This window comes from Simochromis diagramma, unplaced genomic scaffold, assembly GCF_900408965.1.
Source record: "Simochromis diagramma unplaced genomic scaffold, fSimDia1.1 OVJJ01000618.1, whole genome shotgun sequence".
NCBI classification, from domain to species: Eukaryota; Metazoa; Chordata; class Actinopteri; order Cichliformes; family Cichlidae; genus Simochromis; species Simochromis diagramma.
Genome location: NW_024387423.1, coordinates 1,943,924 through 1,970,150, shown reverse-complemented (window position 1 = coordinate 1,970,150; position 26,227 = coordinate 1,943,924). Strand labels below are relative to the sequence as shown.

At 39.4% G+C, this 26,227-nt stretch overlaps 2 protein-coding genes across 7 annotated transcripts in view; both read left to right on the top strand.

Moving 5' to 3' along the window:
• Positions 1-6,899: 6,899 nt before the first annotated feature.
• On the top strand, positions 6,900-11,174 carry osr2 (odd-skipped related transciption factor 2). Of its 2 annotated transcripts, none has more exons than XM_040013196.1 (4): positions 6,900-7,167; positions 9,216-9,899; positions 10,250-10,349; positions 10,650-11,174. In XM_040013196.1, the coding sequence occupies exons 2-4, from the start codon at positions 9,253-9,255 to the stop codon at positions 10,830-10,832; spliced, it is 930 nt and encodes a 309-aa protein (XP_039869130.1). In that variant the 5' UTR covers positions 6,900-7,167; positions 9,216-9,252; the 3' UTR covers positions 10,833-11,174. The 2 variants fall into 2 exon arrangements, with proteins under 2 accessions (XP_039869130.1, XP_039869131.1); XM_040013197.1 differs by having other exon boundaries at positions 6,901-7,167; positions 10,732-11,174.
• A 3,887-nt stretch (positions 11,175-15,061) lies between these two features.
• Positions 15,062-26,227, top strand: part of LOC120722020 (vacuolar protein sorting-associated protein 13B-like) — a 296,860-nt gene continuing 285,694 nt past the window's right edge. For 2 of the 5 annotated variants that reach the window (XM_040012723.1, XM_040012725.1), the window contains exons 1-3: positions 15,062-15,196; positions 16,198-16,356; positions 17,504-17,647. In XM_040012723.1, coding sequence (XP_039868657.1) covers positions 16,210-16,356; positions 17,504-17,647 — 291 coding nt within the window. In that variant the 5' untranslated portion in view covers positions 15,062-15,196; positions 16,198-16,209. The other 3 variants (XR_005693317.1, XM_040012727.1, XM_040012724.1) reach the window with 2 other exon arrangements.

The following is a 26,227-nucleotide window of genomic DNA, read 5'->3' as shown; positions in this document are numbered from 1 at the left end:
ATCACACAGGATGAATGTTATTGTTGTTGCTGTTGATGTGGGAAAATGACTTGGTCTATTGCATTATTCATTCCTCTTCCAAAAACTTCACAGAGATTTTTTCGAGGAGGCTTGATTTCACCAAAATCACAACTAGTAGTCTTGATCAACAGTTTTTTAAAGCCATTCCTCCGTTTCTCCATTCCTCAGTTCAGCCCTTTTCACTGGCCCATTTCTCCATCTGCTTCTTCAAACATCTGCAGCCCCTTCCATTCTGCAATTCCTCCATTCCTTCATCTTCCTATCCATCAAACCTCTCTTTTCTTTGTCCACCCAAGCTCTGCTAAATCTCCCCGTGCTTTAATCACTCAGTCTTTGCTCTATTTCCATCTTTCCATCTCACCGCAGGTAAAGGACTGACTGAGCGGTCGCTGGGACCTGTTAAAAATGTCACTTCTGACAGACTGGATGAGACACTGCACCGCTGTGTTGATTTATCCTTCCAGCGTGCTGCAGTAACTTTGTTAACGTCTCTCATCAGCCTATTAACAACACTTGAGCACGGCCAGGAAACAGGTGCTGGGAGAGTTTTACTGTCCATCACCTCACCAGCAGGAGCTGATCAGCAGAAAAGGAGTGCAGGCATAGTTACATCAGAGGAGCCAGTGCTTTGAGCCCACAAAGACACAACTTCAATAAAAAGCAGTAGAATGTGCGTTGCTTGTTTTAGTGGAAATCAGCGTGAGAGAGAAACCGTGACAGAAAGGAGACTGAAAGCAAAGTTAGAAGTTGTATAAAGTTGTGTGAATGGCTGTGTTTGTGGGCTGTTTGCTGAGATTTTGCTCTTTTCAAAGAGAAGCGCACATTTCCTTTGTGTTTCATTAAGCTCTAACCGTCGTCGCCAATATGAACTTTTGTTCCATTAAATACATTTTTGATTTGTGGCAGATTTTGACCAAGAAAGGCCTGAAAGATGAGGTGCCAATCAGTCCCTGTTCAGTCAGAGAAGTGGTAAAGCAGCAATGATGCAATGGTTGAAGGGCAACAAGGCATAACAAGCTTTTCTTTTTTTCTTTTTTTTTAAAGCACCACAGCCCTTACACCAGCAGAGCAGCTGAATCCAGAAATCCCCACCCGGCAACAAAAAGGTCATGGCTTTCACAGCTCAGCCATGAAGAGCTTCAGAACGTTCTATGAGAAAATACCATTTTCATGACGAGAGTGTACAACAATGCAAAAATGCAGTGACCTTGCAGCGGGGAGAATATGCTCGAGACAGTTTGATATGACCCTCTCTGCCTATATTGTAGCGGTGGAGGAAGCGGAGCCCAGAGCCTGCAGGGTAATGTTCACCTAAACCAGCTCTCCTGCTGGCTTTTTACACACATATACCAACACAGCTGTGATGAGGTGGGGAGTGGTGTGGCTTGCACAAATCATCATTTTTGTCTTAGTTTCCTTAATTTCAATCTCCAGTTTTTCCATGTTTCTGTGGAAATCTTTCCATTCCAGCATTTTGTAACACTCCTCCTGCCCTTCTATCATTTCATCCTTAGGCTGTCAGTTAGTGCTTCAATTTTTCTGCTTCTAGACAGGTACCAAAGAGATACAGGCATTATAATTTGCTCACAGTCAGTTAAAAGTCTCAGTTAAATATTAAATGGACCTTTAATGAATACTGACAAATATAAAGACTGAAATAGTGCTGTTTTTTAAGCTTCCGGGCTATCAGTCAAACCTGTTGAGTTGACAAAGATCAGATGATCTATCAGACATTTTTGAGGCACATTTATGATCATATACAGATCCCTCTCCTCCTCACTTCCCTGCTTGCCATCACAGCAGACAACAAATAACTGAAAATGTCATCTTCGTGGCAGAGAGCTCCACAGAAGCACCCGGCCAAGCGGAGGAGCAGACAAGCCGAGGAAGCTATTTGCTGACAAATGGGATTTGGTGTTGGGCTTGAGCAGCTTTAACTGGTGGGTTTTATTGGTTGATGGAGCACAATATCATGGCGGTTTTCTTCTCTATGCCTCTCTGGTAGCGTGGATAACATTGCAGGGAGTAAAGGCATTTGGTCACGCAAAGGTGCTGTTAAACAGATGGCAGGAGACCAGTGAAGAGAGTGGCACTGGACAGCAGATGGAGAAAACATCATGCGGAGACCAGAAGAATGCAACACATATATATCTGAGACTCTGCCAGCATATGATCCTCCTCTAGTTTTTAACAAGTATAATGTTTTCAGTGAGGTTTCAGACTGTGCCCTAAATGAAAAAAAAGGAAAGAAAAAAAATACTTAGATACTTAGATAATTATTTTTTCGTGGCCAGTGGTGATTTCATAAATGACATTTAAGCCCCCAGTTCTAAAAGTGACAGTCATGCACTCGTCACTGAATCATACGGCCTATGATGATAGATCATAAAATGTTTCAGTATTTTGAGGTTAATCCAACAGGGGGCAATCTTGTACAATAAAGCAGGAGCAAAAGCTTTCTGCTGTCACAGCTGCACTACAATATGCTTTGCAATGTGCAGGATGTTTTTCTCCTCGGATTCTCCAACCAGTCTGGGACAGTATTTTCTTTTTTTTTTAGCTGCTACTTAATTTTTATTTTCATTTGATAAACATGGGTTTTTAATCACCATTCTCTGTATATCCTGTCAGATTTAAACTAACTTTCTGAACTTGGTCTCACATAATAGCTTCCAGTGATATTAGTTAACTGGAAACTTCAAAGGGCAGTTAAAATTAGTATCTTGTGTCTAAAAAGTCACAATAGCTCAGATGGATAGCTTGTTCTAACAAGTCCACACTAACTGTATTTACCTTTGTTGAGTGGATAATTTTCTTAAATGTCATGAAAAAGACCTGTTTTAAATTTCAGAAATTCAGAAGAAGGTTTATAAAGCATGGCAGCCACTACAGAGGGAAGTGTTAAAACAAAAGAAAAGAAAGAGAAAAGGCCAAGCCCATGCTGTAAAAGACAACACCAAACACTAATAACAGCATACCAATGTTATTGTAAAACAGATATGCCTTTGTACCTATGAATTATATACTTAATAGTTTGTATATCTTTTAGTTTTGTTTCTAGAAGAAAATATATTTACAATACACTGTACCAACTTCATTACACGCTGACATAAAACAGAAAATCTTAGTAAAATTCCATTTCGTTCTCAAATAACAACAATCAAGAACCCATGAGGTAAGAGAAGCATAACCCCCTGTTTTTCTAGAAATGTACAATTTCAGGTAAAAGGGTGTGATGTGGAGGAAAATGTGACTTTGGGGGGTCTTTGAATCAAAAACACCCCATACTCAGAGCTGCTGCTGGGACAGGATGAGTGCGAGTGTAGGTGGGGATGTGGGGGGTTTGAAACCACAGCAGGCAGGTAACAGTGACAGGTTTACCTCCCCCTGCTCTTATACTATGGACCTGACATCCTGTCTGCCAATATACACAGAGACACATCAACACGGAGAGACAAACAGGCCCAGTCAGCCTCCAGAACAGGCCAACAGCTCCACGTTTTCAGTCAAGGGCTCCACATGTGGGTACGGCAGAGGTAAGACGCAGCATGTGAATGTGAGGCGACGCTATTTGACAGGATATTAAAGGTCAAATACAGACATGTTGAAACTATTTTGTGTTATCTCAAGAGCTCGCTCACATCTCCAGAGCTGGGACAGTGAATCTCTAAAATAAGAGCTGTATGGCAGGAGTGGGCCATGACAGCATTTTAGTCACTCTGTTATAGATGATAGGCATAAAAAGGTTTAACACCATTTCTATAAAATAAAGGGAAAAAAACTACATTTATCTTAAAAGTGATGTACATGACTGGCACGCCACAATTATTGTAAGCAAATAGTTTGGTTGGAAATATATTGCAAAACCCAAAAATGTCACACATGGCGTCAATAGCATTTGTATTTATTTATCTTCTACATTTCTAGATACATTCCTGTGCACACTTGTGTTTGACAAGTCCAAAACTCCTTTCTGTATCCAAACCTGTTCCTTTAAATTTGGGAGAGCTTCATGGTTCCTGTTAGTCCTCTCTGCTGTCACTCAGTGTTACTGGAAGAGGAGTGTCGGCCATTACAGGCTTGGCAGCTGCACTGAGCTGCAACACTGATACTCTGTGGGAGTCTATCACAGAGAATGATGGCGGCTGCAGGGGACTTAGGGCAGGGCCAAAGGGCAAGACACTAACTTTCTGGCTCTGACATTACCCGAACTATAAAGACTACAGTAATCCTATAGCATAGATTAGTGCAACTGTAAAATCCAAACTGTAAAATAGAGGCCAAAATGTCCTGTCATGCGAGATAAAATTCCGACGCAGTAAACTTAATATTTATACTTAGGACATATTAGTATAGCGGTGATATCATAGGATAATCAAAAAGAATTGAAAACATTGAGCTACATTATGTTCACCTCCGGAACTGAATTAATATTCGTGTTAGTTTTGGATATTATTGATTTGAAGTAGTTATGTGTAGCATTTTTTAATACCACAAAAAAACAAAAAAACAAATCCGTCTCATACATGAAGCAGTAAATTTTGCCGATAATAAGACGACTCTCTCACTGAAGAGTTTAACTTTTAACCTCACAAAAAAACTCCCACAGGAAGTCGGTATTCTCCTAGCAGAATTTTTGTGTGTATATTTCACGAGATTTTAATGAATTCAGACTGTTTAAATTATACTGGCAAATTCCAATTTTATTAATAGTGAATGTATATCTCTTACACAAGCACAAGATATACTTGAAAAAAAAAATACTATTTATTTTAATCGGATTTTTTTTTTTCAAGAACCAAAAAAAAAAAGCATAATTTTCATTTTTCCAATTTTCCAGGGTGAACTGGATACGTTGAGAAAATGCCGTTATTTGTAATGTTAAAATGCATGGTTCTGTGTGTATTCTATTCTGTCTGTAGCTGTTGGGGTTTTTGACAGTGAAGATAGGAGGCTGGGGTGATATGAAACCGAACGAAAAACCACAAGCATGTTGTGTGCAGACGATGTTCTGCAGCTCTAAGAAAACGAAAATTAGGCTACATGAGCTCGTGGATAGACTTAACGTCTTAGACAAGCACTTTACTTGTTATCTCTCCTATAACAGAGTAAAATCTCTCGTTCTGTTTTTCTGTCTTATGTGGTTATTAAAGGCGCACATTAATAGATCTAAAAGAATGCAGTGCACAAATGAAATTATTTTCCCTCTTGTGGGTTTAAAGTCTGCCTTTCTTTTGATATAAATATATATCTATATATACAGAAAAAGAGAATTTATTCCGATCTGTGCACTTCAAGAATATCAGTTCGTTTTAAATTACGAGCTCATCCTGTGCACACCGGCTCCATTCACAGTGAAGCGCTTCTCTGCGATGTGAACAGAAAATGTAAAGTTGTTCTGTGAGACAGTGTTCTGTCAGAGTCGCGAATGCTTGAGAAAAGACAGGGAGTTTGCTGTTGTAGCTATGCTACAATAGGCGGCGCTGCAGACCTGCATTCTGCAAAGTGTCTACAGCAAAGGAGGACCGCAACCAACTCCAAACCTCTGTCAGTCCTGCTGCACACCAACACCTCATATGTATCAGGCATATAGGAGAAAAATAACACTTCAAGAGATCGCAGAAATATATGTGTATATATAGAGATAGATAGATTGAGTACCTTTGATGGATTTGGGCATCTCATTAGAAAAAAAAGTATGTCAGGATGACTTTATGATTTTATTTAAAAACAAACTCAATCACAGTTTTATTAAGACGCCTCTCGATTAAAAAAATACATTTTAAACTTTTTTTTATTTTATATATGAACTTCTTCAAGTACAATCTGCTCATGTGCCTGAAGTCACGTCTCTTTCTATGCAGCACAAAAGGCGTACACTCTTTAGCTTCTGGTTGAGGCTGTCAAAAAAAGTCTTCCTTACTTTGCATCATAATCTGCGGCCAGAAACCAACCTCAATGTAATTAAAGGCCAGTGTGATTAATCTCATATAGTCTGTCACTGCACATAAATTCAATTTTAAAAAAAATACCGTCTGAATAATAATAATGATGTAAGAATGAGACTAAATTAAAACAACCAGCTCTGATTAATGCTTATCTGAACACACACATGCACAGTTTTCCCTTCATTTTATCGTATGCCATTTGTTAAGTATAGCTAGATGTTTATTTGTTGTGCTGGATGGGGGGGACACCTGGGCTGATCAGCGTTGAAATGGGCATATAAAGGTTTTTAAAAAGGCAGGCAACAATTCCTGTGGTGTTTTTTGCAACAGTGTAATAACCGTAATAAGCACCCTTGTACAGGTGTTTTAACGCAAGTTACCAAAAAATAAGAAAAACAAATCAGCTGTCTTGAGAATGCGAACTCTTTCTCTTTATTTTATCTCCTCTTTTTCTATCAAAAACCTTTCTCATTTTTTAACATTATTATTATTATTATTATTATTATTATTATTACCACAGTGAATTAAACCATTTAATGTTGTGGTTCTTGCATATGCCCTCCATTTCGCAAATGGGATCTATGGTTTCAAAAAGAAGGAGGAAAAAAAATCTTGTAAGCTCCTCAAGTATCCAAAAGCACGTTTTCAAAATCGTGGAACTGTGAGGTGGGGGGAAACGTTCAGGGTTTCCTCCCGTGCTTCCAAACATGCCTCCAAAAGAAGCTATCAGCCTTGGCTGGATGGTATATGAGAGGTGTCAGAGGAGGCAGGTCGAACTGAGCACGCTCCTCTACTATGGTCTGGAGCCTTAGTTGCTATCCAAACACAAATAAACAGAGGGGAACATTGGAGTTAATGATAGAGGAGGGGGGTGGAGGCGTGTCGGGGGGCGGGCTGAGCGCTCGAGAGTCCTGGAGCACTAAAAAGTGAAGAACCGCACACTTCCAGCCCCAGCTCCGGACGGGACTCACACGCTGCTGCTGTCTCTCCTCCAAACTTTGCCTCTTTCCACATTTTTTCACAACTTGTCACATCTCTGCAAAAGTCCGAGACATCAGACTTGGCTGCATGGCTACATGAAAGTTTCATGGACTTGGATCTTGGAAAACTTTTAGCGACGCTTTATTGGAGCTCGTCGCCTCTATAGTTACTGTGGATTACTGACATACCGCAGGACCTTTGGCAGCTATTTATTGGGGTAAGATTCTGTTTGGCAGGGTAGGATTTATGTCTAAGGAAGGAGAACCAAACCAACATATTAGAAGTTGTTATCTTACAAAAAGAAAAGAAAAAGTTTAGTGTCTAGGCTTTAAAGCAAAGACTCAAAGACTCTTAGAAAGTGATCAGCTTTTAATGACCAAACATTTCATTTTTTTTTAAAGTGTTCTAGAGAGGAGTGTTGTTTCGTCATATTACTAACTAACTTGAGGTCACAGTTCACTCACGCTTTGACATTGCTGGCCTCAGTCCACGGCGCGCAGCATTACTAAAACAAACAGTGATCTTCGCGTTTGTAAAGACTTGTCACGACTGATAGAAATGTAAAGCCTTCTGCCAAAAATAAACACATGAAAAGCTTTAAAAAATGAACCTTACAAGGACTCGAAGAACAAGATCGGACACTTGGCTGCTCCCGAAGTGTAAGCGCAGTCCAAAGGTGAGAACAAGAACAAGCTGAACGAACTCCCTGGGCAAAGAACAGCAAGTGCCTTCGCGGTGTCTCACGCTGCACCTGTGCGAAATTATATTTAACCCCTCACCATCGGTGAGAGGGAAAGCGAGGCAGAAAGAGCTGAAGGCAACGACCTGACCGAAACAAGCGACCGGTAGCTACCCTGACTACCGTGTGCGCAAGACTCACAGTCTGCAAGTGTGGATAATGGCTTAATCTCCGAGGCAGTTTCAGGACAGGCTGACTTCTGACATATTGTGTTAAAATATGATTTGGCTTGATCTGTCACAAAAGAAAAAGTGTAGATACCTAAATGATGTATTTTACTATCTAAACACAGCTCGCTTTTCTTCTTTTTCTTGATCATATCTAAAGGTCAGCACAACTGGCCTATTGCCAGTCCCGCGTTCACCATCTGGAGCCTTGAACTTCTACGGTGGATCTTCTTTTTTCTGTGTGGGAAAACATAACTTGTCATCCCCACAAACTCGGACACAAGCCAATTTTTATACTGTCAGCTCACCTCATTTGTCCTAAACAGCGGAGGGAGCTCGCTTCTGCTTTTGTTTAAGGGAAACATTATTCTTTTGAAATGTAGGTTAAATGCACAGGGGTCATTTGCTGCCATGTTGCCTTGCCCAGGGGAAGGGGGGGAAAACTTCATATGGAAAAAAATAAATAAATAGATAAATATTACATTAAAAACCTTAAAAGGAAAAAAGTGCCTATAAAATTAACTCTTCCAAAATAAAAATGAAAAGCACATGCATTTCCATCAGAGACAGACAGCGTGTATGTTTTGCTCCTTCAATTAATAATATATTTCATCTCTTCTGTCTAAATTTCAGACTTGTACAAATCCGGGCTGCTTACGTTTGTTTTGTTTGTTTTTTTATTGCGAAATACTAACTGCAACTTTAAAACACACACCAAGCTGTGCTTTCTAATTACCTCGTGTGAGATTTAGTGCTTCATTCAGAGTGATCTGAAATTGCAATTTGCAGTGTTAATCGATGCCACATGAGTTGTTTTACACCCACTTGATTTAATTATACTTTCGGTGACTGATTTGTTTCCTAAATTTTGATTTGAAGCGCATCTCCGTGTCGGGTGGGGGAGGAGGGGGGGGGGCGACTGTGTTTTTACATTTCCTCAGTGGTTTCGCTTATGCAAAACAGAGGTTTAGATATTATAAGCAGGCCGGGACAGGCTAATATAGGACAATCCTTCTGCGCGTTAACCTGAGCGTTTTATTCATCAGCTTCCTCGCGTTGAACCAGGTGCAAAAAATAAACTAAGCTAATTCATTATATATATGCCTAAATTAGGTTAAAAGGGGAGAGGGGGTGGCTGGGTATATTCACCTTTGCGAAAGGACATATTTATATCAGTTTAATACAATAATGAAAAGTTACAATTTCAAAAAATAAAATCTTTTTAAACAGGTGGATTTAAGTAGTTTACCATAACCGGTAACTGAGACGTCACATTTTCTCTGTTCTTCTTTCCACACAATAACCAGTTCTTGGGATTAACACACAACGCTTATTGTTCGGTGTGTTCTGCATTCTCAGGGTTATCACCGTGTCTTCTGCAGAGGTCTGAGCCGAGATGGGGAGCAAAGCCCTGCACGCTCCGATCCCCCTGCACCCAGCCCTGCAGCTCACAAACTACTCCTTCCTGCAGGCCGTCAACACTTTCCCCGCTGACCAGCTGCAGGGACTGTACGGCCTCAGCGCCGTGCAAACCATGCACATGAACCACTGGACTCTTGGCTACCCACACATGCAGGGACTGAGGTCGACGATCACGGCAGCCGCCCAGGGTCTGGTCGACCCACGGATTCCCTTCCCAGCTTTGCCCTTCACCGCCGCGGCGCAGTTATTCCATCCAAAGCAAGCCACCGTCGCGCACGGCATCCCCTCGCTGCAAAAGGACAGGCCGAGATTTGACTTCGCGAACCTGGCCCTCGCTGCCACGCAGGAGGACCCACCGAAAGCTGCGGACCTGGCAAAGCTGGCATCGGGACTAGGGGGAACCATCTCCGAGCTGAGCAAGCTGTCCCCGGACAGAAAACCCACCAGGGGCAGGCTACCATCCAAGACTAAAAAGGAATTTATTTGTAAGTTCTGCGGCAGGCATTTTACCAAGTCCTACAACCTCTTAATCCACGAGAGGACCCACACAGATGAGAGGCCCTATACTTGTGACATTTGCCACAAGGCTTTCAGAAGACAAGACCATCTCAGAGACCACAGGTAAGACGGATTTATGGGATATTTTACGCACTGGGTTAGGACGAGGGGGTCAGCAATTTCCAGCAGCAATGATGATTTGTGATTTTAAGTCTCAGATATCTCGATTTAAGTTAATAGCCTCTCCAGAACCGGCCATTAAAATTATATTCCTTAATTTGTGCTATAAAATGCAAGCAGGCCTGTTCCCTAAAACTTCTCCACGAGGGCGCTAAAGCACTTTTCAGCATTAAGTTGGACATTCATAACTTGCACAGTGGAGATTTTCGGCTCTGTGACTGTGGGCTCTGTAACATTTACAAGTAACTTCGTGCATGAGCGGGCATTGATTAAGTGTCATTTCTGTTTTACAGATACATCCACTCCAAGGAAAAACCGTTCAAATGTCAAGAATGTGGGAAGGGATTCTGTCAGTCTCGAACTCTAGCCGTCCATAAAACCTTACACATGCAGGTAAGCTCAGAATCTTAACGCGACCTTTAACGTGTGATACTCTCTGATCATAATTCACCTGTCTACTGCATGCATGGGGGTGGAAAAAGAAAGCCTCACAAAACCTATCACTAAATTAAAAACAAAAAATGTGAGTCAGAGATCCACAGAAAATAATACAATAAAAATAAAAAATAATATGCAAACAAGTAAATTAGATCTGACACGACAGTGGATTTATCAGATTATTGAAAGATTGAACTGATAGACCTTCTATCCAATTAAAGGCAATAATCCTTTGCTTGCTTTAAATCTAAACAGGAATCTCCACACAAATGCCCCACATGCGGAAGAACCTTTAATCAAAGAAGTAACCTGAAAACTCACCTTCTCACCCATACAGACATCAAGCCCTACAGCTGTGGCCGCTGCGGAAAGGTGTTTCGGCGCAACTGTGACTTGCGACGGCACAGTTTGACGCACAGCCCACATCAGGACTACTAGCCTGGAGAAACAAAAATAACAATGGACAAAACGCAGAAAGACAAATCAGCGACATTTTTCTTTTGGATCAAGGACAATCTCCAAGTGAGGACATGTTTACTTCAGCACGTTTTAGAGTGGGATTTGGTTGCACCTCAAGCGGAACAACAGCGGAGCCAGTGCCATGTCCAACTTTCACACCACCTGTAAATATCAAATGTACATAATGTTGTTGCTCATGTTGTTGTTGTTGTGTTTTTTAATGTTCTTTTTCTGACCTTGAAATGGTAAAGTTGTCAAAAAACAGTCATAAATTTAAAGTATGTTAAATTGTATTTTAGAAATAAATATTTCCATGATACATTTGGATTTCCCCCCGTTTTTATTTCTCATTTTCACTGCCACGAAACAGAGGACACAGTGTTACAGCCCAAAAAGCAATATTTAGGTGAAATCTTTTACCATGGTCATCAAGTTAATAGTCTGTATGTTTACAACCGGCGGGCAGTGAGAGCTTATGTGGCGGACGTGTTGGGCTTTTTAGCAGGGAGTTAGCAGGAAACACCACATGACAGAAAGCCCCGAGGACGTCTTTAGCTCCTGGAAAAGAGCATAACTTCATAAGCACAATCCTGTGTGCCATCGCGGGTGATAATTGATCATAAAGTTTACAATGATTTTTCTTCGAATAAAAGTTATGACCATGTAACGGTCAGTCATTACGCACTGTCTGCCAACCACCTCTCAGTGTCTGTACGTCTCAGAATTATTAGCCTCTATTATTATCTTAGGCTACATGTCCTCTACAGAGGCTGGTCAGTATTATATTAGCCGCATTAGCGGCCATATCACATGTCTTTATCTAGATCACCTCTGACATCATAAGTGACCTGCAAAACGGCAGAAGGAACCATCAGCGCTAAGAAGGCATTTTCACGCAGCCGTGTGTCTGCGTCTGTCCTCAGATGGTGGTTCAGAAATGTTTTTAGGAACCTGCTGTGTTACCGAGCCATATTCGAAATGTAAAACACCTGTACCACTCAGCTGCTGACGTCTAATGGGCCTGACGTGAGTCTCCTAGTTTAATTTTTGGACCTATATGCGCCATAGACTAATTTTATGAATTAAAATATATATATACAAAGATTATTTCTCAGGTCCTTATGATTCAATTCAATTTTATTTATATAGCGCCAAATCACAACAAAAGTCGCCTCAAGGCGCTTCATAGATACAGAGGCAAATAGCCACAAATAGCCTCAAGCAAAAATGGAGAGCGTTTTGTAAGAACTCATTTACACTGTGGTTTAAATTTTGCGTAGATACACAGAAAAACCCACCAAGATCTGGATTTCATCCAACTAAACTTTGACCGACCACTGATTAACCACCAAGCCTGCTGCCTGTGACCGGACGAGCTCGTCTATAATGTGTTGGGTGTTTTTTTTTTGTTTGTTTTGTTTTTTTATCATTTGGTGAAGTCAAAGCGAGATTCTCTCCTCTGACTCTCTCCTCATCTCTGTGTCTCTCGGTGTTATCTGGCCTTCGGGCCCTTTGTGTCCCCGTTTCAAGAGCCAGCGGTGGCTACTGACTGCTCGCCTGAAACTTGATTTTCACCTTACGGTGCAATTAATTGCACGAAAAAGTAGCATTTATTTCTAATGGGCTCGAAAATAGGGTCTGGAACAAGTGGTTACAATAACATCAGGAGATTTAAAAGTGCGTTCATTGCTGCTGAAAGGCCATTAACTAAGGCCCGTTTTATTACGCACTGCGGGCTAGGATTTTCCTAATTATTTTCTAAAAGGAAAGACAACAAAGTGCGACGTCTCCAGCGAGCTCATAAAAAAAATTTAAAAAGAAGGGGGAAAGTATTTGAGCTGTTTGACAATCACATAAAAACATAATTCATTAGTAAAACATAAAAAAATTCAATCTGAAAACTATATAATATGAAAAAAACACACACAAAAAGGTCATGTAATAATAATAATAATAATAATAATGTTTGATATATATATACATATATATATATATATATACATATATACATATATATATATATATACATATATATATATATATATACATATATACATATACACACATATATATATGTTTAGAATATATTTGAATATAATTTGTTTGAATTTGTAATAAACGTTTATGAAACCAATTGTTATCCATTTTAATAAACAAGAAAAAAAACAAATGAAAAAAGAAACATTTTGACGCCTCGACAACAGATGTAACATAATGCAGGAACCGACTAATAAGAATAAATGCAAAATATCTGTTACAATATGCAGTTTAATTTGAAGGTAAATTTCTGCCATTCTTGTCCTCCTCAGTGGAAATATACATTTTTATATGTGCTTGAACAAAGCCGTTTAGCCTTTCTAAAGAAGTATTTATTTAATATTGTTTAATTAATTGTTTAGTTAATCCATGTATTGCTGTAAGTATTTAGCAAAAAAACCCTTTATTTTTAACCCGAAATAAATCTTTGATAGCCTCAACTGAAATGCTGTAGTGGAAAGCCACTAATTTAGGCAGTTTACGTGGAACATATCATTCGTGGAGAATAACAACAGAAGATTCCTAATTTATCTCTGGCTTTAAAGACTTGGATTGTGGCACAGTACGCTGGTTTCCTTTGGATTCCAGATTCAACCTGCTGGTCTAAGAAGTGAGATAACTTGATATCAGATATTTTTCTGTATTAATTTAAAGCATCCTGGCCAGAAAGGACTTCAGAATAGTAACATTAACTGTGGGTGACCACTTGACTCTGACACACTTACGCATAGTTGGCAAAGCGTGGCCGGTCACAGGGCGATCGTCATCCTTGACCGACTTATGTGGACTGTATCCTCATGAAGCTTTACAGCAGACGAGAGCCTGTCCGGACTACAGGCCACTACAGGCCAGACCTCATATCTGCAGTGCTTCTGACCCTATGTGCGGCCTGCGGAAGACACTTTTTTAAAGGTTTCATCACGAAAAAAAAGACAGATGATGGTCTGATCTCAAAGATAGGTGATTAAATAAATAAATCAAACAAACAAACATGCAAACATATTCAGCAAACCACTGAAGACGTGAAATATACTGACGGCAGGGTGAAGTTGGATTTTTGTTGTTTAAGCTATAAAACTGCTATAATTTGCATTTTTTTCTTGTATGTTATGACTGCTGTTCACTTTAAATATGACAAGATTGCTTACTTTAACCACTGGAGCAACATAACTCAACATTACGACTAAAAAAAATATAAAAGAAATATTTTATCTGTCAACGAATTCCTTGGACGCACAAATTAGCAAGATCATTTCTCAGCAAAGGTGTTCAAGTGACAGTGCGATAAAGGTTGAGTCTAACCCGTTCTTTTATGCAATTCATACAGTTGTCTGTTGACATTATTACGTTTCATGTCTGAAAAATAACCAGTGACCCTAAAAAAAACCGAGATGCGTGAAAGACAGAAATGGTTTACATTTTAGAATATTTTCGTTGCCCTCAGTATATTCTTCTTCATTTTAAATTCCAGTATGTAAGATATTTATCATGTCACAGTGTGTCTGCGTTGGTAAATTTCACCTAACCTCCAGATATAGGCCTGCGTTACTCTGGCAGTTGAGATATATTTAGAGTTGAGATATATGATGAGATGCTTAAAATCCGCACAGTTTCCCTGTGTGAAATGCAAACATAATTTTCTTATCGTCTCCACTATTCACTTTCATTGACTTCTGCAATGACCTAGGTCCCAGAAGGTTGAAATTGAAACTCTTATGGACTAAGATGGTAGATAAGAACATTTTGTTACATTATAACAAAAAATAAAAATAATAGAAAATTATAATCAAGAATACACATTCACTATGCTGAGCACTGTGAGGTTCACTCGATCGCTCTTTCGGCAAAGGTGAGCTTCCGCTGCCATAAAAAGGGTAGGGGCGTGCTTAAGCGATGACGATTATTATGCGAAGAGATCCCTTCCCTTACTTGTTAGAGAGTCCGGATTTGTAGACACTCTTTCGTTTTAATAGGAATAAAGGTATTTGTTATATCAAAACCTGACGGCATGGAAACATCCGGAGTGGCTGTAACCGAAGAAGATAATGCCTGTTAACTGATCAAATCACAAATGAAATTTCTCTTGAGTTACTTATGTTGATACGTTGTGTATGTAAATCTACCTTTGAAACGCAAATTTCCCACTGAAAAACGCAACACCAGGCATACGGAAGCCGCGTTGGTGTTTACTGATGACGTTTCGACTCTTGCAGTTCGGCGATATGGCTAACGTTAGATAACGGGATGAACATCTTTTATTAAACGTAGAATTAAACAAAAACCAACAGGATACAAGTGGGAGTCAGGTAAATAGAGTCTTTTCTCTATTTGACTTGTGGCTAGCCAATTTAGCCAGCTGAAACGAAGTTATAGCGACTTCTTCTAATCACTTAGCCTAGCTTCTTTGCTTCGCTGCTGTTGTGTATCACTTAAATGACAGGAGGAAAGAGCTAGCCTCCCTGGCTAAGTGCTCCACAGTAAGTTAAATGTATTACTATAAGATACGACATAGCGTCGCTGTTGAAGTTATTATTAGTTACATTGGAATTAATTTGCAAATGCAGTACATAATTGCTCCTGGGCATCCCCGTTATGTGGAATGAAGGCACTTTAGCAAGGAAGCTAGACATTCCGGTGAATTTCATTTAAGGTTAAAATACGTAAAAGTAGAAGAGTTGATGTTGATAATTTACGGAAGGGTTAGTTAAATTTGCGTTGATGAGAAGTCAGCGTAATTAGGACTGTCTTTACATCTAATTAAGTTTATTAACCAAAACCTGTACAACCTTTCTATAAATTACGCACAGTTGGATTAGTTATTGGATGCCAATATGGTATTTATGTCATTAGGAGTGCCAGTTCATTCTGACATCAGTTTGTTGAACTGTAACAAAAAACAGCTTGAGGTTTGTGTGAAACGGCCAGTACTTCCACAGTTTGCAAGTTGGATAAGAGGTTATAATGTTGTGTTTGGACCTGTCATAAAAAGAAATGTTCAAGCATAGCCAATATCTTAAATGATGGCTTTATACATATAATAAATATGATATTATTATATATATATTTTATGACATATTCCACTTAGCTAACATGCACACTACTTCTGCTTTAGCAATGACAATTATTAATTAGAGCTGTGCTTTTAGGCTATGACATCAAAATAACACTCTTAAGAAATACATATTCTTTGTAATTAGTTTAGAACGAGCACCATTAGTTTAGTGACCGAGATATATAATGGCAAAAGGATGTTAACACAGTCAAATGATATTACCATGTTTTTTTGTTTTGTTCATTGTGTACACAGAACAAGGACAAGATGTTGGAGTCTTATGTCACACCGCTCCTGATGAGCTATGTAAACAAGTACATCAAGAATCTGAAGCCATCTGACCTGCAGCTCTCTCTGTGGGGCGGTGATGTGGTGCTGAGCAAGCTGGACTTGAAGTTGGATGTACTGGAGCAGGTACTAAAAGTTAAATCTAGCTTTTGCTTTGAACCTTTCTTTATAAAACTGGCGTGAGGTTAAAATGATGGGAATATTTAAAATATAAATGCCCACTTCCTACATATATATTCAGAATGTAGTTTTGTATTTTACTTACTGTAAACAAATTGTAGAGTTTCGTTTATAAACCTTGGTTATGCAGGCACATACACCCTACAAAAAAGTTGCAATATTATGTCTGCAGCTATTCTCCATTGTATTGCCTTGACTAGAGTGAAAGAAAACGCTACAGTGCTGTTTAGTCAGGCACTAACAGCATCTTCTTGCTGTCATTTCAGAAGAATTTTACCAGATTTACTTTGATATTTTGCTCTGCAGTGTTATTTTGACAGTGTTCTCTTTTACTCATGTCATGTCTGGATTAGATCAATCTGCCACCAGTTAAAAGGATTTTCTTTTCTTTTGAGTGGGTTCTGACTGCTGCTGAAGAGCAGACCAAAACACTGCGTAACCCAAAGAGATTGTGATGAAAGTTCTTATTGGAAGCAGCTTCAAGCTATCCGACAGTGGGAATTGTGTTAGGATTGAGATTTGTCTGTAATGCTGTGTCAAAACTTTGGAAATTGTCCTACCTTTGCATTTATTTTATTCCATTTCATTTGGACAGTACCTCCTCTCAAATGTGCAATCTGAGATCATCTTAATATAATATTTGGTGAAACATTGTGGGGGTTATAAAGCAGACATACTGTAAATCCATGACAGCTTTTCCCTCAGAAAAATGTTTGGCTATTAATTTTTTGGCTCAGACTTGCACAGAAAGCATGTGAAGCCTGTGTGTAGGCAGTCTGGTTTCATGGGACTCATTCTCACACAGAGTAGTTCAAGATGCAGAACAGTGATTTGCCTGCCTCCTGAAAATATCTGACTTATATTGTTAGAAGCGTGACCAGTATGTAATCTGTAGCTATTGTTTTTACTATCTACTCGTCTACAAATATTAGCTTCAAAGTGCTGTTTGGAAAATGGATGGATGAAGATTCAAAATGTTCTCGAAGCCTCTACCTCGTATTGGCACCTTTATCCATATTATTCTAGTGTTGTTTATTTCTAGCTGGCTGTTGTTTTTTTCCTTTCTTTCTTGTAACTCCTTTTATATCCACAGGAGTTGAAACTGCCTTTTACATTCATGAGTGGTCATATCCATGAGCTACGTATCCATGTACCTTGGACCAAGCTGGGCTCAGAGCCTGTAGTTATCACCATCAACACCATGGAGTGCATCCTGAAGCTAAGGGATGGCGCCCAGGTTAGTTTTTTTTCTTTTCATTTTCTTTTTTTGGTATGAGAAAGATGTTATTCTTGATTCTATACACAGCCAAAACAGGGCTAGCCAGATCTTCCTGTTATTTATGTGAGAGTCCTCCTCATGCCAAAGTTAAGCTTTCCCATTCCCTTTCTCCATGTGTTTCCAAGAAATTTCGTAATGGCCTTTGTTTAAAAACATGCTGACATTTTTAGTGCAGCAGGCTTTACTCTGCTGTACAATTAAAGCCATCTTCTTTAATTCTGACTTTGTGTAAAATTGAATGTTAATTTGACACAGCTAAGCAGCAGTTGCGTTTTTCCTTTTCTTACTCATGTTTATTTACTCTAATGAAAAATGCATTGGAAAAAAAAAAGCAAACCAAGAAACCAGAAGCAAACAAACTGATGCCTCACTGACGCAAAATATGTTTGCTATTCAAAACAATGATGTAAAATGCTTTTGGGGAATAAATTGGCAACACTCTTTACTGTGTTGCCAGCTTGGGAGTGGTGCCATTATGTGCCATTGCAATATAAACCAAGAAAATGATGAAATAATCCATGAATTTGGAGAAATAACCCATTGTTTGGTCGTGCTTGAGATTGTTAGGAAACAGCTTATTCATAGCAGGACAACTCAGCATATTCCTTTACTGAAAGTATGATAAGTATTACTAAAGATCCCAAAGCCCAGAGTGGGTCTCAAGTAGGGGTGGGGGAAAAAATCGATACTGTGTAGTATCGTGATATTTTGTTTGCTAATAATGTATCGATACAGGGACAGCAGAAATCGATATTTTGTTACAAAAAAAGTTTTTGTGCTCTGACTTCAGAGCATGTTGATCCTTTTTCTGAGCAAGAATCCTGACATTCCTTCACTGTCCAAATGTGTTTAACTTTTTTTTGGCAGCAATAAACATGACAGTTTACTTATTTTAATTTAAGACATGTTTTATTTTAATTAAGTTTAAAACTTTTTTATTTAATGTAAAATTATATTTTGTTTTAATTTACTTTCAAATTCTTCAGTTGCTGAATGGGCTGCATAGTTTTCTTAAATTGCATAGTTCAGAATAGCTATAATTGTACCAGATGGTTGCATTCAGTTAAGTTGGACTAGACTGTAATACAAACCGTTCAGTTTGTCAACAATAAAACTGACTGAAATGAGAGAAAGACTGAGTGTGAGACTTTGATATTAGATAAAATGAATATTGATAAAGTTTACCTTTATGTACAGAATCTGAATATTGCAGATATTTAAAAAAAAAATCGCAATAATATCGTATCGTGCGTTAAGTATTGTGATAATATCGTATCGTGGGGTGTATGGTGATTCCCACCTCTAGTCTCAAGCTGAATGTATGTGCAACCAGACTAAGCAGCCAGATCTTAATTTTGTTCACTGGTTAAATAAAGTAGAGGTGAGCTGGATTGCTGCTGGATTGTTAGCATCTTTGTGGAAACACATAAACATGTAACACAAAAGTGATTTAGTCATCGCTGTTTATATTGCTTCATAAAGTGAGTCAATAAGTAATGTAAGTTTTTTTTGTACGTCAATAAATTTTTATACATATATAAAACTTTTATTGGTTTTAGTTGAAACAACACACTTCACAATCTTGGGACTGCAGGTGTATTTTCATCCAAACTACCACAATTAGGGATGCACCGATGTGTGAGGCTTTGGGATAGTCGATGCCAGGAAAGCAAAGAAGTTATCGTTTTAAATAAGCGAATACATTTCTGCTGTTTATCACACTATTGCACATCCAGTCATACAATTTAATAAAGTTTTGATGGGATACAACACATAGGAATCAGTAACTGCCATTGCTGAATATCAGCCTATCTGCTGGTATTTCAATGGCAGTAAGCAAGGCAAATATTGGCCAGTACAGTCCAGATCAGTGCATCCTTAATTCCATCATAAAGTATCGACTAGTAATTGCTTCGAGGAATTTTGTTTCATGATTTTTCCCTGACACAAGCACAGCTATCTCACTCAGTATGATTTTTCTTAAAAAAGAGAGAGATGGTTCATTGACCACTGACCTGAAGAATTCAAGGAACTCAAAATTAAGAGGCAACTTTCTTTAACTTGACCAGTGCTATTTACTACTTGGCTGCCTCCATTTTTAGCATGTCCTGTTTTTGTTTTCAAACAATTTCTTGTGACACTTAGAAGACTTGGAATCACATTCAGAAAAAGCTGATAGTCTTTTGCATCTCTGTCAGATTGATTGCACAATAATAGCCTTTGTAACTGCTTGGTTTTGTCCTTGTAGTCAATATAATATAAAATCTGTAAGAAAGGAAGTATCTGTAAGAAATGTGACTTGAAGCTCTGTCCTACATCATTGTGGATATAAATCTAAGGAGAATTGTCTTAAGGGGAATATTTTTCTATTGCTTTGTTTGGTTTAGTTACAAATATTTTAATTTTTTAAAGAATGTTTTATGAGAGGTATTTTTGAAATTTATTTTTACAGCAAAGTCTGGCTCTAAATTTGCCACCCATGCAGCTTTAAAAATCGAAAGTGTAGCTCAGTGCGGCCCTTTATGGGAAGGTTGAAGTTTCAAGGCCAGATGTCCCAGAAGAAACACATTTCAAGGGAAGTCAATTACAGCTAATTATATAGACTGCAGCAAAAAGATTTGTAACACATGAGCTTGAGCTGCCTAGAACTAATGGTAAATATCATAGTATGCAGGTGGCTACTGCTCATGCGATCAGGTTTCTAGTTCAGTGGAAATTTAAACTTTGTCTTTATGCTTCGTACACAGCTTAAGGTCATGTACCAGTACCGGTACTGGTGTAATGCTTATGGTCTCAAAACAAGTATTTGTTACAGATGTTTTCTAAAAGCTTCCAGTGAAGAAAAGATTTTTGGGGAATTGCAAATGACATTTGGACAAATTATTCAGTGGTATGTACACCCAAGAGACATAATTTGGAGTAAAGCCAGACTTACAGCAGAAATCCTTCTAGTATGTGGAATTTAAATGAGCCACTGCAGTTTTCTCCTATACTGGCGGGAGGCAGGAGGCTGACTACTGTGTTCTTAAGCCAAGAAAATGAAGCCAGCTTCCTTTTCATGTTTTACATTTATATTGCTTAAAAATAATAATAGTAGTTGTTGTTGTTGTTGTTGTTGTTGTTGTCATTATTGTACTTTCCTTTGTTTTATCTTTATTACAACTTAAACATCAGTAGACTGACAGCAACACTGGTCTCACAGAAATACGTGTTTAATCCTTTAGCAAATACTCTAGATCTCATGTTAATTCACATCTTAGACCTTGGCTAGGTTGTAGCAGGCTTGCAGGGACTTTGACATAGGCCATAACCATTCTCACTGAAACTCTTATGTAATTTGGGTGATGGTCCACAGGATTTTTGAAAAGAAATGAATAAAGTAGATCTGTGTATGGAAATTATAATATTTTAACTGTAGTCCAGTAGAGACAGAAACATTATGGTGGGCCTCATGCGGCCAAAGTGTGGAAATGATAAATGATATCATTAATATGGTTTGTTTTCATAATTACTGTTAAAGCCTGAGTCCCGGCCTGTAAAAACATCCGCACATCTTTTGAAGTTCATTAAGGCCGGTGTAATTTGACCGGAATTATTTGGACCTTTTTAATGTTCGTGTTTCCCCTTGAGAGGAACTGGGTAATATTAGGGATGTTCAGATTGCTCAATAGGACCCATCTGCAAAGCACTAAGAGCAGCTCACAATTATAGTTTCCAGCAAATGTGGAAATTTTGGCGTTTAGCAGCAGTTGGAGATTACAGCTCCTGCTGACAGTGTAATTGCTTAAAATAAGCTGTAATGAGGACTTGTAGAGCAGAAAGTATGGTAATAGAAAAAATGTTGTCAACTTGTTTTTGACATTCATTTTACAAACTAGAGGTCGTTTACAAACAAAATGCATTTAGTTCTATATATATATGTTATTGTCCACTGCAATCACATCTTGAAGTTTGCATAGAAATCCACTTCCTTTCTTTACTACGTGTCTTTATTTTTAGATTATTACCATCTTTGTTTAGTTTACATTAATTTTAGCGAGTTCTACTTATCTCAGTTTTTTTTTAAATTTCAGTTTAAGTGCAAAAGTTGAAATGGTTGTACTTGGTATGAGTTGAATTATTAGAGCGGACTTTTTCAAGTGAAATTACACTAAACCGTGGTTTATACCAAAAAGCTCAAAAGATGTGACAAGATATTGTTTTGGGCATAAAGGGGTATTTTTGAAAGTCAGTTTTACTTTCTCTGTTCTTGAACAAAGATCCACTTAGTGTGGCCTAATGAGTTAGTTTATATGAGTGAACTGATTGATGGTAGCCCATTCCAGATTAAAACTAATGTAAAAATGTCAAGAGGTGCAAAGTGGAATACAGTGATCATAGTATCTATCCCTCTATATACAGTGTGGATAGGGACAGATTAGTGTCTTATGTCATGTTTGTTTAAAAGAAATAGAGTAGAAGGAACTAATAGTGGATTACTGTTCCAGGACATTTTCTCTGTGCTTGTCATTAGGTAGTGTTGTCAGTCTAAGGACTTCAGCTCTTATATGGTGGATTGGAATGGGTTTTGTCTGATGGAGAGCATTTAGTTCATTTTACTTTTGATAAACCACAAGTTCAGTAGGAGGTATCATTTAATGTGCACTTTTTGTTTTTGTTTGTATATTTTTAAGTAATATTTTTAACATTGACTTAATGTTGGAAAATTATAAATAGAATTTTCTTCTTGACAATTTGGTAAACTGCTCCAGATGTTAAAGATGAGGTGTGATCAGCAAAGACAGAGAGGAACTGGCTGGACAGCAGTTACAGTGGATCATAATATTCTCAGACACTCTTTATTTTTTATGAGACAAAGATAAGGGCTTGGGTTTACTGAGGAGAGCCTTTCTGGTTTTGGCTGAGCTCACTGCTTGATCTGGGAGTTTTATGGCCGCTGAGTGCATTTGCCACTGATGTGGAGGTTCTGATTGATGCATTGCCTCAAGATGATTTGGGGAGGTGCCTCTGAGACTTGTTGGTTTGGCATATGGTCCAACTAGGCCCTTTTTTCTGTTAAATTCCTTCCAAACTATTTTTAGGGTTTACACAACCAAACCTCTTTTCTCCTAAATAATGGGTAATACATGTGAATAAGGAAACCCCTTTTTAAAGACTTCTTAAATCCCCAAGTTGGTATTTCATAATCTAAATCTGATATCTACTCAGCTAAGGCATGCTACTTTGAGTTTTGAATATTTAAGAGACAGACATAGATGTGATACCTGATCTTTGAGTGTGAAAATATGTTTTAAAGTGGTGTGACCTGTAGAGGAGTTTTGCTTTCCGTGTGTGTGGTCTTGCCACCCAGGGGTTGAATGCAGAAAACTCTTAAGTAGAAAATTTGGGATGTATAGTCTGTTACAACTTCTTTTTGTAGCCTTAATTCTGCTGTGGCACAGCCAGGACCAGCCCAATCCCGGGCTTCAGATCCATGGAGCATACTGAGTGCCAAACCAAAGGCTCAGATGAGCTCCACTCCCTAGTGAATGGAGCCCTGGACCACGATTTGAAAGCGCACAAACTAAGAAGAAAATATCCTAATTCCATTCTATGGTCTCAGGACATCCAGCCAGCCAACAAATTTAGCATCTGAGATGAACAGGACTTTCCTCCATTAAGGAGAAGCATCAAGTGGGGCGATCGTGGCTCAAGAGTTGGGAGTTCGCCTTGTAATCGGAAGGTTGCCGGTTCGAGCCCCGGCTTGGACAGTCTCGGTCGTTGTGTCCTTGGGCAAGACACTTCACCCATTGCCTACTGGTGGTGGTCTGAGGGCCCGGTGGCACCAGTGTCCGGCAGCCTCGCCTCTGTCAGTGCGCCCCAGGGTGGCTGTGGCTACAATGTAGCTTGCCATCACCAGTGTGTGAATGGGTGGATGACTGGATATGTAAAGCGCTTTGGGGTCCTTAGGGACTAGTAAAGCGCTATATAAATACAGGCCATTTACCATTTATTTATTTTTAAGTCTCCATCAGAGAGCACTGGATCAGGTGCTTGAAGAAAACCTGCATCTTTATCTTGATTTGCCTTGGCTTCTCCACGGCTTCCAGCACCACCTTGCACTTCATCCACATCCACTGTTCCATGACATTGCAGCCAACCAGCAAGAAACATTTTAATTATGAAAATCATAAAGACAGAAAAATATAACTGTATCAAAGGAGCAAAACAATTAAATGTAGGTAAATAAATATTAGCTTGCTTTCTTCTAAGTCCCCTCTAGTATATGACTTAATTTGCCTCACTGAAACCTGGTTACAGTAGAGTGAATACACTAGTGTCAATGAATCAACACCTTTAGGATTTTTATCTGATTTAATACTCAGTTCAGCATTAAAATAAATCTAATGGGTGATTTTAATATTCATCTGGATGTTGAAAATAACAGACCTTACACTGTATTTTATTTAATATTAGGCTAGGTAGCATTTATCAAAATGCAAATGGAGTATTTAATGAACTGTTTCCTTCTCGGTTTTCATGTAAATGCAAAGTACAAGTTTGTCATGGACAGTGTTGGGCAAGTTACTTTGAAAAAGTAATTAATTATAGTTACAGGTACTAATTCAAAAAAGTAACTGAGTTAGTAACTGAGTTACAATATTCTAAAAGTAATTAATTACTTGAAAAGTAACTATTGCGTTACTTTAAAAAAAAAAAAAACGTTTAACCCTCTGGGGTCCAGGGTATAATTGACCATTTTTAACTACTTTTGATTTTCCCTCCACATTTTACCTTTAAAAACTATTTACTTAACTAGATGGGTGGTGACCATGGTGGCCATTTAGAAGTCGGCCATCATGGATACATCTTTTGTTTTTTCAATAGGAAGAGGGCCATGTGACACATCAAACTTATTGGTAATTTCACAAGAAAAACAATGGTGTGCTTGGTTTCAACGTAACTTTATTCTTTCATGAGTTATTTACAAGTTTCTGACCACTTATAAAATGTGTTCAATGTGCTGCCCATTGTGTTGGATTGTCAATGCAACCCTCTTCTCCCAAAAAAAGGGGGTCAGATCGGGAGACCTTGTGGGCCATTCAACTGGCAACCACTTGGGGGAGCCAACGACCATCACTTTCCCAGGAAACAAACTGGTTCATCTAGGAAATGCTGCGGGACCTGCACCCTTATATGTAGGTGGTGCACACCGATAACTCGGATAGCATTCAGGAATAAGAATTAAAATGCGTAGAAAGATATATACATTAGTGCAGGTGGTGATCAGTGCCAAACATGGAATGATGCAGTGACACAGCGTAGGGTCATGTGATAGTGGCGGGGACAGTCATATGGTTATTGTTCATGTGTCCAACAGCAGAGGGGAAGAAACTGTTCTTATGGCGAGAGGTTCTGGTGCGAATGGACCGGAGCCTCCTGCCTGAGGGGAGCAGGTCAAACAGACTGTGTCCAGGGTGAGAAGGGTCAGCTGAGATCCGAGCTGCACGCCGCAATGTCCTGGAGGTGTACAGGTCCTGCAGGGATGGGAGTCTGCAGCCAATCACCTTCTCAGCAGAGCGCACAACACGCTGCAGTCTCTGTTTGTCCCTGATAGTGGCTCCAGCGTACCACACGGTGATGGAGGAGGTGAGGATGGACTCGATGATAGCAGTGTAGAACTGCATCATCGTCCGTGTTGGCAGGTTGAATTTCTTCAGCTGCCTCAGGAAGTACATCCTCTGCTGGGCTTTCTTGATGACGGAGGTGATGGTGGGCTCCCACTTCAGGTCCTGGGTGATGGTGGTACCCAGGAAGCGGAATGAGTCCACAGAGGTGATGGGGGTGTCAGTCAGGATGATGGGGGGGAGTGGGGCTGTGTGCTTCCTGAAGTCCACAATAATCTCCACTGTCTTCTGGGCATTCAGCACCAGGTTGTTGTGGCTGCACCAGGACACCAGGCGTTCAACCTCCCTCCTGTAGGCAGACTCATCCCCGTCCGAGATGAGCCCAATAACGGTGGTGTCATCTGCAAACTTGATTAGCTTGACAGACTGGTGGGTGGAGGTGCATCATGTAGCAATTTCAAATATCCAGTGGCCTTGAGGTTTCCAACTATCGTTGTACCCCATATACCACACCAAACCATCACTTTTGTTGTTCCAACAGTCTTGGAGGGATCCATCCAATGTGGGTTAGTGTCAGACCAATAGCGGTGGTTTTGTTTGTTAACTTCACCATTCACATAAAAGTTTTCCTCATCACTGAACAAAATGGTAAATGGCCTGTATTTATATAGCGCTTTACTAGTCCCTAAGGACCCCAAAGCGCTTTACATATCCAGTCATCCACCCATTGACACACACATTCACACACTGGTGATGGCAAGCTACATTGTAGCCACAGCCACCCTGGGGCGCACTGACAGAGGCGAGGCTGCCGGACACTGGCGCCACCGGGCCCTCTGACCACCACCAGTAGGCAACGGGTGAAGTGTCTTGCCCAAGGACACAACGACCGAGACTGTCCAAGCCGGGGCTCGAACCGGCAACCTTCCGA

Coding starts and splice junctions, on each gene's coding strand:
- osr2 (XM_040013196.1), top strand. CDS start 9,253: ATGGGGAGCAAAGCCCTGCACGCTCCGATCCCCCTGCACCCAGCCCTG. Junction 9,900..10,249: donor GACCATCTCAGAGACCACAG/GTAAGACGGATT, acceptor TCTGTTTTACAG/ATACATCCACTCCAAGGAAA. Junction 10,350..10,649: donor ATAAAACCTTACACATGCAG/GTAAGCTCAGAA, acceptor AAATCTAAACAG/GAATCTCCACACAAATGCCC.